Below are 12,657 nucleotides of genomic sequence, written 5' to 3' on the forward strand. Positions count from 1 at the left end.
ATCTGTTAGCTTTTTAAAACACAATTGAAACAATGGTTAACCTGAGTTTGAGCCTAGCCTCAGCGACTTTTAATAAGATTATGGAAGAATCAAGTGTTTGTGAGTCCTTATGCGAAGATATCACATCGGATACTGGATTTCAATATTTTCTACACCCAATTACTTCAACGCCAAGGTGTATAAAGAAGTCAAGACCATCAAGAGGAAATGTTAGGCCAAAATACTGCGATTCTGTAACTCAGACTACAAAAACTAGAACATTTGATATTGGTATACAGACACCGATAAGTTGGGATCAAACCCCATTACTGAAGAACAAGATTAAAAGCTGTGAGGACAAAATTGCTGAATCTAAAAGGAAGTTGCAAGAGTACCAAGATGTTAACTCTAATTTCGTTCAGCTTGCATCATCTTTTAAGGAGCTATGTGAGCGAAATGCCTCTTTGGAAACTCAGATTGCCAGCCTTCAAGCTTTATTAACAGAAAATGAGTTTCATACAGCTTCTCATCCCATTAGCAATTCTGTAATGTGTAAGTCAAACCCACAGCCTATTGCACTACACAACTCTTTTAATGCGTTGCAGAAAGAATTTAAGTCTCCAGCCTTAGCTTCTGAAAAAAATCATGCAGCTGAAAACTTTCAGTCTGATATTACCATACAGAATAAAAGAAATCTAATAATTGGCGACTCAATGTTGAAATTAGTCAAGACTAAGGGTCTGTGTGACACAGCAGTGAAGACACTACGCGGTGCTATCACAACTCAGGTTTCTGATACTTTGGATCAAATGGATCTTAGCAAAGTACAAAATGTCATATTGCACGTTGGCACAAATGATTGTAGTGAGCTGAACTTTAAATTAGATCAGTTAAAGGAGGATTTCAGTGATCTTATGGTTCGTTTGAGGCATAAAACATCTGGTAACATCTATGTTTCAAGTATTTGCCCACGTTTGGATGATCCAGAAATAAATATGAGAGTGCTAGAAGCAAATAAGATGCTGAAATCAGTTTATGGAAATTGTTTTATAGACCACACTCTGGCATTCTCTTCCGATCAAGGATATGATGCTTCCAAGTTTACACGCCATGGTCTCCACCTTAACAAATATGGAACATCTACACTGATAAAGAGTATAAATAAAGTAGTGTCTATTCTCTTTCCAGTCAAGAGACAAGAGCGCACAAAATCAGCGAATGTTCGATGTCACTACTGTAGCGAAAGTGGACATACACATAGAGTGTGTCGGCATGGAGGTCCAGTTATCTGCTGGAAATGCAAGCAGAGCGGACATAAAGCAAAGCTATGCCAAGTTCAAGACATGCGAAAGTGAGTTATTGGCAAAGAAGATATAGCCGACACGAACTTAATGGTGTTAAATGATCAAGAACGAAATGTAAATATAATCAATGTTAATGCTTCACAACCAATTACTATTACTAATGCTAAAATTAATGCTGAATGTACTTATGATAATAGTTTAAGTAATAATGTAAACCAAAGTGATTTTATGATAGATTCAAAATTAGGTTCTGATAGTAAAAACAAGCTAAATATATTCTATTGCAATGTAAGAAGTGTTAAAAATAAGTTGCATGATATAAATTCTCGATTTAATTCTTCATTTTATGATATTATATCTATGACTGAAACATGGCTTGACAATTCCATTTATGATAGTCAACTATTTAATAACGATTATATAGTTTTTAGAAAGGATAGAAACTCACATGGTGGGGGAGTACTTATTGCTGTAAAAACATCATTACAACCATCTGAGTGTCATGAACTAAATGATAATATACTGGAGTTATTGTGGTTAGAGTGTTACACTGGTATTGGAAAAATTCTTATAGGTGTATATTACAGACCACCATCTTCCAATATTCAATACACAAATGCTTTATACACAAATTTAGAAAAAGTACAAAGAAAAATGACTCAGTACAAATGGGTTTCGCTTATTGGTGATTTTAATATACATATTGAATGGAATGATATACAGGTAGATAAAAGTAGTGGTTTAACTAGCCTAGCGAATGGTCTACTAGATGCAACAAACTCTACTGGGTTAGTTCAAGTCTTAAAACAACCATCGTATATTACACGTGATAGTAAAGGACATTTCTTAGATTTAGTATTTGTTTCTAATCCACTACTGATTGAAAAATGTCGTACAATTTATAATTTTGAATCATGTGATCATGAAGCAGTTGAGATCTCTGTTAAAGTGTCATATAAACGTGCTAAGGACATAACTAAAACTGTATATGCTCTTAAAAAGGCTGATTTTTCAAAAATGCAGACTATATTAGATAATTTTAATTGGGAGAATTGTTTTCAATATAATAATATTAGTGATATATGGGAAAGTATTTCTAGTAATATCAATTTTGCAATTTCAAAATCTGTACCAACTAGGAAATGTAAAAAATCGAAATCTTTTCCCTGGATAACTCCAGAAATCAAAAAGCTTTGCACAAAGAAAAGAAAGTTGTACAAAATTGCTAAACAAGTAGGAACTGAAGAAAGCATAAATAAATTCAAATCTTGTAGCAGGGAATTAAAAAAGTCAATATATTGTAGCCATCGGGATTATGTTGTAAATATTTCAAACAAAGCTACAACTGATATAAAACAATTCTGGGCGTATATAAGGTCTATAAAAAATGACTCAGATGTTATTAGCTTTAAGATAAATAACACAATGGTATCTGATGCTAAGGTGTTGGCTAATCTTTTCAATACACAATTTGTAAACAACTTTTGCATAGATAATGATCAGCATTGTGATTTGGATACAATAGATTGTCTTACCAACTTTGAATGTGAACCCTTTGTGATGCCTGAGGTATTTTATGCCCTCTCACAGTTAAATGTATCCAAATCACCAGGACCTGATTGTTTGCTTCCAATATTCTTAAAGTCATGTAAGGCACAATTGGCTAATGTTTTATGTACATTCTTTAATTTAACTGTACAAAAAGGTATTTTACCAAAACAATGGAAGGATGCAAATGTTGTACCTATTTTCAAAAGAAATGGAAAACCCAAAGACGAAATGAAAAGCTATCGTCCAGTGTCTTTAACTCCCATAATTTGTAAGATTATTGAGAAATTGCTTTGCTATCGCTTAAGGGAATATCTAGAATATAATAATATCCTTTCAGAAAATCAGTTTGGGTTTAGACAAATGTATAGTACTGAACTTTTACTTTCAAAGGTTTTTCATTCATGGGCACAGAGCTTAGAACTTAAAGGTTGTAAAAATATTGATATTATTTTTCTTGATTTTTCGTCTGCATTTGATAAGGTGTCTCATAAAAGATTAATTAAGAAACTTAATAACTGTGGCATTGGTGGAAACACTAATGCATGGATTACAGATTTTCTTTCAAATAGACGCCAAAGGGTTATTTACAGAGGAGAAAAGTCAGAGTGGGTAAATGTTACTTCAGGGGTACCACAAGGGTCAGTTTTGGGCCCTCTTTTATTTTTGATTTATGTAAGTGATATTGTAAATAATATTTCTTCTTCACTTTTTCAATTTGCTGATGATCACACATTATCACGTCCTATTTATAACAATAATGATTGTAAATTGCTTCAAAAGGATTTAGATTTAATTGCTAAATGGGCAAATGTAAACAAACTTCCCTTAAATCCTGTCAAATGCGCCGTAATGCATGTTACAAGATGTAAAGAGATAGTTAACTGGGATTATACCATAGAATCAGACAATATTCCTAAAGTTACAGAATTCAAATTTCTAGGTGTTTATGTAAATAGTTCGTTGTCTTGTCATACACAAGTTAATTATATATGTTGTAAAGCAAGTAGATTGCTTGGTTTCATTTCAAAATGTAGTAAAAATATGTCCTGGTTAGCTATGTTGAACTTATACAAAGCTCTATTACTTCCAGTGGTTACCTACTGTTGTTCAATGTGGGCACCATTTGAGAAATCATATATTAATAGAATAGAAAGTATACAAAGGAAAGCAACAAGGATAATAATGTTTAGAAAGGAAGGTTCCTGGGACACATCTTATTTTCATAGGTTGAAAGTGCTTGAATTATTATCTATTGATGACTTGTTTAAATTACATAGACTTTCATTAGGATTTAAGGTGTTGAAAGGTTACTGTCCCCATTCTTTCAATGAGTATATTAAAACTAGTGAAAGATGTCCGGGTAGGCTTTTACGTTGGAATTCGAAAGGCAATACTTTTCATAATTCTGTATTTGTTTCCTTTCCTTGACTATGGGAGCAAATACCAAATGACATAAAAGATTCACAAACAATTTCAATATTTAAGGCTGCTCTAACAAAACACTATATTTCATGTTATGTATAATTTATTTGTATTTTTCTTGTATATGGTTTTATCTTTAACTGATTGTATTGTATGGAGTGAGTGCAGAATCTGTTTGGGCTTTAGCCTATTCTCATTCCTGGTTATTTTTACATTGATGACCGAATAAATATTATAAAACATTAATTTAAAAAAAAAGTGTTAAGATAATATTTAAATTTGTACAAATTACAATTGGTTAAGAATCTTATTAAAAAGTTCTGAATCATTTGTAATCAACTTTATGGCTTTATCGAACGCATCAACATTGATACAACGTAAATGAAAGTAGTTTAGCGCCCATTCAAAATGGGTAGCGCTATTGTCCACAAGTTTCAATGCCAGAATTGGTCGAAAAAATGTTAGCAGTTGTTCATATCTTGAGCCGTGAAAGTTATAACGTTCAACCATGTCATTCAGAATGAATATAAATTCTTCTATGAAAACCTTCTCAATTGTTCTCATTATTTCATTGTACTCAAGTTCGGTAGTTTCTTTCTTAATCTCCACCTCCAGCACAGGGTTCAGGTACTCTTCTGTAAACACCTCATCTTCTACCTCATCTTCTACATCGGCTTTTCTTGCCAGAAATAGGTGGTAGTCACCTACCGATGACGTGTCGTCATATACAATTCTCTCCTCTTCAGAAATTATTCTCGATCTATAATGTTCGTCTTCTTCAGTATTAGATATATTATTTAAATCAACGTTCATTGGAGGTGGGGGTTGAATCGCCAGTAAACACGTCATATCCCCGGCCATCTCTTCCCTCATCTCTTCCTCCTCCTCTGCTGTAAAATAGGCACCAGTCATAGCTAGTATGTCTTCGTCTTCAAATTCTGAATCACTGCTTATATATATAACTTCTTCTTCGACATCAGAGTCCATAGTAAGATCAATGATTTCAATCACAGAACCCATAAGTAACTAGTTGTTGGTTTTTGGTCTGTCTTGTCGAGCTCTGTAGCGTTGTAGAATGATGTAAATATTACAAAATAATCGAGAGTTATATACAGTGAAAAGCGCTGTGTTCCTTTTGTTTCATTAAGTAGCTTCCCCAATGTCATTGAATTTAAATCATCATTCCGTTTTTCCAAAAGATTGCATTGTAATTACGGGAACTGTTTTAACCAATCGTAATTGTCATTCTGGTAACTTTTTTTGGTCCGTGATTCTAGAAACTTAAAAATGAGTACTAATAGATAAGTTCAGCGTTCAAGTGATCATCTTACTTAAAAATATATAAATAAAAATAATTATAACTTAAACTAATAACTAACTACTGAACTAATTTACTTGAATTTAAAATCCTAAGAATAAGTAACAAAAAAATAAATAAAATAAAATAAAATAAATACAGAAGTGGTTATCGCGGTGATATAAATAAATTTATTTTTCTCTGTTCATAATTAAACAAATTTACAACTGAAAACACCTGTGCATGTTTTTAAAAAATGAATTCTGTCGTTAGATGTTAATTTTTTTTTTTGTTACTTATTCTTAGGATTTTAAATTCAAGTAAATTAGTTCAGTAGTTAGTTATTAGTTTAAGTTATAATTATTTTTATTTATATATTTTTAAGTAAGATGATCACTTGAACGCTGAACTTATCTATTAGTACTCATTTTTAAGTTTCTAGAATCACGGACCAAAAAAAGTTACCAGAATGACAATTACGATTGGTTAAAACAGTTCCCGTAATTACAATGCAATCTTTTGGAAAAACGGAATGATGATTTAAATTCAATGACATTGGGGAAGCTACTTAATGAAACAAAAGGAACACAGCGCTTTTCACTGTATATAACTCTCGATTATTTTGTAATATTTACATCATTCTACAACGCTACAGAGCTCGACAAGACAGACCAAAAACCAACAACTAGTTACTTATGGGTTCTGTGATTGAAATCATTGATCTTACTATGGACTCTGATGTCGAAGAAGAAGTTATATATATAAGCAGTGATTCAGAATTTGAAGACGAAGACATACTAGCTATGACTGGTGCCTATTTTACAGCAGAGGAGGAGGAAGAGATGAGGGAAGAGATGGCCGGGGATATGACGTGTTTACTGGCGATTCAACCCCCACCTCCAATGAACGTTGATTTAAATAATATATATAATACTGAAGAAGACGAACATTATAGATCGAGAATAATTTCTGAAGAGGAGAGTATTGTATATGACGACACGTCATCGGTAGGTGACTACCACCTATTTCTGGCAAGAAAAGCCGATGTAGAAGATGAGGTAGAAGATGAGGTGTTTACAGAAGAGTACCTGAACCCTGTGCTGGAGGTGGAGATTAAGAAAGAAACTACCGAACTTGAGTACAATGAAATAATGAGAACAATTGAGAAGGTTTTCATAGAAGAATTTATATTCATTCTGAATGACATGGTTGAACGTTATAACTTTCACGGCTCAAGATATGAACAACTGCTAACATTTTTTCGACCAATTCTGGCATTGAAACTTGTGGACAATAGCGCTACCCATTTTGAATGGGCGCTAAACTACTTTCATTTACGTTGTATCAATGTTGATGCGTTCGATAAAGCCATAAAGTTGATTACAAATGATTCAGAACTTTTTAATAAGATTCTTAACCAATTGTAATTTGTACAAATTTAAATATTATCTTAACACTTTTTTTTTAATTAATGTTATATATTTTTATAATTCTTATTTCTTTTCGGTAAAGTTTATTATTATTATGGTTGTAAAATATATTGAAATAGAATGTGTGTTAAAATAAAGGTTGTGTTTTTTCTTTTAAAAGCAACAACGAAAATGAAATTTGATCTTTGCGTGTTATTTAAGTATTTGATTTATTTATTAAGTTTTCATTTGGGTGATTGAGGGTAATGAGTATGGATGAGTACTTAAGAAAAGTATATTACGATCCTAAACACCCCGGTAGTATTGGTGGTGTAAAATTTAATTATGTTATACGGTAATTACTCTATTCAAACTGTGTCATCCTTTGTAAATGTCATTAGCTTCTGTCGAAACAATGGGTTTCTTTTCTTTGATCATGTGGATTTCCAATTTCAATCCATTTCTATATGTCTAATCTGCAATCATTAATTTCCGTTCGCTCTTTTTTTGTTTATAAAATCTCTCACTATACTAAGGATTAAAAATTACAATCGGCTCCGTATATTCACATTTTTGACCAAATTAAATGTTAATGTTGTAACTTTCTAAACACAAATAAACCACATAAATGATAAAAATACATTTCCTGACAAAATTAGTTTCTATGTTACAACTTCTTTTTAAAAAACAAAAATAAATGTTTTAAGTTGTAACTGTCTTGACCATTACATCCATTATCAATTGTTTGTCGAGCGTTATGGTTGATTTAGAGGAAGTGGTTTTAGCATACATTGAATATAAATTGACGGGGTTAGTTGTTTTGGATTCACCCCATCCTCCAGAGTACTATTCGTGCTTGTAAAGAGTTGGAAAACAATTTTAATGTGTTAGAATTGTGTAAAGATATTTCTTCGGAAGCGCTGTATTATGTATTAGAACAAATGATGAGCGACAGAAAAATAAATGTCGGCAGACTTGTGACAGGACTCGTTGTATGTACATGTGTTGCGACACAATGTGACACTGAATATCGGCTCCGTATATTCACATTTTTGACCAAATTAAATGTTAATGTTGTAACTTTCTAAACACAAATAAACCACATAAATGATAAAAATACATTTCCTGACAAAATTAGTTTCTATGTTACAACTTCTTTTTAAAAAACAAAAATAAATGTTTTAAGTTGTAACTTTCTTGACCATTACATCCATTATCAATTGTTTGTCGAGCGTTATGGTTGATTTAGAGGAAGTGGTTTTAGCATACATTGAATATAAATTGACGGGGTTAGTTGTTTTGGATTCACCCATCCTCCAGAGTACTATTCGTGCTTGTAAAGAGTTGGAAAACAATTTTAATGTGTTAGAATTGTGTAAAGATATTTCTTCGGAAGCGCTGTATTATGTATTAGAACAAATGATGAGCGATAGAAAAATAAATGTCGGCAGACTTGTGACAGGACTCGTTGTATGTACATGTGTTGCGACACAATGTGACACTGAACTGCAGTTAGAAAATGTAAAACGTGTCTCCTGTGGATTTTTCAAGGAAAAGTTTTCGTTATTTGAACTTTGTAATGACGATGAATCGGTTAGTATGTTTCGTTTTTTGTTCGTGCGTAGTTTAACTAATATTCTTAAATTATTCATTTTATTTATAATGCGCGTGTTTCGTTTACTAATTTTTTTTTTTTTTTTTTTTTTATTTTCGTTCAGAATTTGTTTCTGTGTAGGAAGGGAGATGTTTTTTTCAGAGTAGTAGCATTCTTAGTGACTGGTATGGTGTTAACGCTTGTTTTTCGTTGAATTTCTTCAGATGTTTCCTCTAGTCATCAAAACAAATTATCATGAACACAATATTGTATTGATCTCTCTAATTAATTTTAGATGTGTTATCATTTATCTAAAATGTATATTTCTCAATAATAACCATTTACTTTATAAATTTGGTAAAAATACATTTATAATATGCCTTCTTATTGAAAGTGTCGTTACATACCGTGCGTCTCAAATTTGTCTTCTTTTGTGTGCGTTTTTTTTTAGCAGTACGTATTGTGTCTTTCTTAAAAGATTTAAAATTGAAAACACGTAGAAAATGAAATTCATTTTGAAATAAAGAAATTGTATTTAAATTTAATAAGTCTATGCTTTATACATTTTGTATGTTTATTTTTTGTAATATCACTTATTATATATAAAATATAACTACTGTTAAAAATACTACTGTTTCAAATAAAAAAAAAAAAAGTAAACAGAATATTTTTTAATCACATTCATTTGTGTTTTTGCAATTACATTTAACAAATTCAAAAACTTGTTTTTTTTTTTTTTGGTATAAATAAATTAGAAAAACATCATACAGGAGTTAAATAACACGCAAAGATCAAATTTCATTTTTATTGTTGCTGTTAAAAAACAAAATTTATTTCAATACACATTCTATTGCACTACACTTTACAAAACATAATAATAATACTTCAACAGAACAGAAAACAAATTAAATTAAGTCAAGAAATAAATTTACCATGAATTAAAATAGGAAAACTACTTTTACAAATTTACACTGACATAAATTAAGTCAAAACATAATTAACTTATTTCATTAAACAAATCTATTGCAATACACATCACAAACATAATAATAATAATTCAACAGAAAAAGAAGAATTAAATTAGTTGTTGTTATTTTTTCCAGGGCCGATTCCTTGTACCATGCTACTAATTATTTCAAAATTTTTTACAATAAATAAAAAAGGAAGATACAAGAAATGAATTGTTAAAAATAGTTTTTTGACAGCCGCCAATAATAATGTATGCTAGGTAACCATTACATTTTGATAAAACACAAATACATGTAACTATTACATTTAGAACAATTGTTCATGAATTGTTGCTAATAAGATTTGCGTTCTAAAGTAATCCTGACCTTTTCTCATCTTTTAATATCTCTAAATGTCAGATTTATTCTTGGTAGTTTGATGGATGGTTTTTTAGGCAGCGAATGGTACCAATACTCGTTAGTTGGATAATTCATCAATAGTAAGCTACCGTGTTTAAGATCAACATTTACTGGTTCAATACTTCTTTTGTGTCTCATTCCACGTGTAGCACCATGGCGAAATCTAAACAATCGTGTTTGACCTAATGAAATGGACGCAATTGAACTAAATTTGTTGATATCTTTCTCATCGTCTTTATGTTCACCAATAGAATCATTACCGTCTGCATATCTAGTAAAGAAACATAAATTAAAATAAAAAAATTGTACTGTAATTTAAGCTAGAAAATAAATATCCTTTTTGCACTTAACTTTTTAGTATAAAAACAATAAACCATACAACATAATTAAACACAGTTTTGTGCAGATAAAAAAAGTGAGAGATTCTAATAGATGACGAAAAGACTGATTACTGATATTGTTCAATTATACAATCTTGAGAGTAAAATTGAGAATAAATCAAATGTACAAAATGTATAAACAATGTAGCCATAAGGAAGCTTTGCATTATTTAATTATAACAAATATAAACATATATAGATATATAATAAATATGTACCTGTTAACCAAAACAAAATTGAAGTAGAACCCTGTGACTTCTTTCAAATAATCTCGAAGATCTTTCAGGAACGGTGGCCATGGCAAGGCTGGCACTATATTGCCTGAATATGTGTATGTTAAACCCGTATCACCATAAGAAACCTGTCAGAGTTGAAACATACTATTAAAAATGTTTCTCTTATGTATATACAATTATAATCAGTTGGATTCTGGTTAACTGTTAATATTCTGTTGCATAAAACGAAAACAGTGCTGTAGGCTTGGTTAACTGTTATTCTGTTGCATAAAACGAAAACAGTGCGGTAGGCCGGTAATTAAAATGTAAAAATGCATCTTTTTAAACGTAATAGTATGTAGCCTACATTAACGTCATGAAACCATGAAGAAAAAATAAAGAGAAACTAACCTGTTTTCTAGGTATATTAAACCATCTACCAAACACTTTCACCTTTGCAAGATCACCTGTAAAATATTCAATCTCTTCCTCACATTGTTTATACAAAGTATCAGCTGAGCTTTTATCAAGAAGTTGAATGTAATCACAATCTAAATTTTCTCTCGATATTTTGTGCACTGGAAACTTAAAATATGGGGAAATCATCTGCTGCTTATCTAATTTGATTAGCTTCCGAGTGAAATCTATTTCATTACTTTTACGTGCCTCTGTTGGTTCCTTTGTGTAGTCATCCTTTACCTTTTCAGAAGGTACGTTGCATTCTGTGGATTTTCTTTTGGAATGAGTGAAACCAACTGTTGGTTTATAGGCATTCATTCTGGTAGAGATCTACTGAAATGTCTATTTTGACTACAACATTATACACAGAATATTGTATATAAAATAATTTATGCATGATGTCAGTAGCGTCTCTCTTTTACCCCCTTTTTGTTTTATTTTAAAAGGAAACAAAGAAATCTTTTCGTAAACGTAACCAATTTAAATGAAAATAAAACTAAACATCATAACGGCACACATTAAACTTTAGTATGTCAAACACCCCGTGCCACTGCTTTTCAATTTCTCCCCTTTGTTAACAAATCCGGAAGATGATTAATTACCTGTCGGTAAAGTTCAATCAAGACATACTTATTATTTAACTTCATTCATTCTTATCTTTTTGTTTTAGTCATTGTTATAATATCCGGATCAAATAACTTATTTTGTTACGTTGATATTTCTTTTGTTTTTTTCCTTTTATGATTTAAATTAAAGTTAAAATTGAATAGAAGTTACAGAAAACTTTAGTATGTCAAACACCCCGTGTCACTTTCAATTTCTCCCCTTTGTTATCAAATCCGGAAGATGGTTAATTACCTGTCGGTATAGTTCAATCAAGACATACTTATTATTTAACTTCATTCATTCTTATCTTTTTGTTTTAGTCATTGTTATAATATCCGGATCAAATAACTTATTTTGTTACGTTGATTTAAAAATTCTGGCCAACATATGATTGTATAATTTTGTCCAAACGACTGTATTATCCTAAAATGAAGCTCTGTCTACATATCAGACTAGTTTGACAAATCTTATACTATCCCCATTGTTAACCATTGTTATAACCACGACTGACTAGACCGATATTACGTAATCAGGAAATTCACCAAAGTCATGGCTGACTGAACATTTTCTGTCTGAAGTACCTTTCTTTCTACTGACATGTCAGAATGTTATACTGTACTTGGTATCGAAACTATACTAAATGACCAAAAGATGACATACACTTTTGTCAAATCATATCCTGTTTTGTATCGTTGGATAGATTTAAACTATGAAATTATTTAAAAAATAATATTGTTTGTACATTATACGTATGCTGTAGTAATTCTTTGTTTATCATTGAAAGTAATGGTAAATGTATAATTTGTATAGTGTCCCATATCATTTATGAACGCGTTATAATGTTTTGCTTCTGTTCTGGTTCGAGTAAAATATGTGATCTTTGAAATTATAATCATGAATATTGTCTCAATGTTAATATTTAAAGTAACCTTTCTTTATTTTATATGTCATTTGACCCAAGCCTAAATAATATGAAAGTAATCTTTAGAAAATAAATAGTATATATCTATAATCCGAATGTGGATATTGGTATAATATGAATAATTAAATGACTTTCTCTCTGGGCTTCCGCTT

At 30.9% G+C, this 12,657-nt stretch overlaps 2 protein-coding genes across 2 annotated transcripts in view; both read right to left on the bottom strand.

Moving 5' to 3' along the window:
* LOC144843358 (uncharacterized) overlaps window positions 1-12,657 on the bottom strand; it is an 851,823-nt gene that overhangs the window by 190,409 nt on the left and 648,757 nt on the right. The window lies entirely within an intron of this gene.
* LOC144842684 (DNA oxidative demethylase ALKBH2-like) lies at window positions 9,475-11,406 on the bottom strand. Its single transcript, XM_078699212.1, has 3 exons — window positions 10,930-11,406; window positions 10,522-10,664; window positions 9,475-10,194 (listed from the first exon to the last, which is right to left on the bottom strand). Exons 1-3 carry the CDS (start codon window positions 11,293-11,295, stop codon window positions 9,897-9,899), a joined length of 807 nt encoding a protein of 268 aa, XP_078555338.1. The 5' UTR covers window positions 11,296-11,406; the 3' UTR covers window positions 9,475-9,896.

Source organism: Antedon bifida, chromosome 5 (assembly GCF_963402885.1).
Source record: "Antedon bifida chromosome 5, ecAntBifi1.1, whole genome shotgun sequence".
Taxonomy (NCBI): Eukaryota; Metazoa; Echinodermata; class Crinoidea; order Comatulida; family Antedonidae; genus Antedon; species Antedon bifida.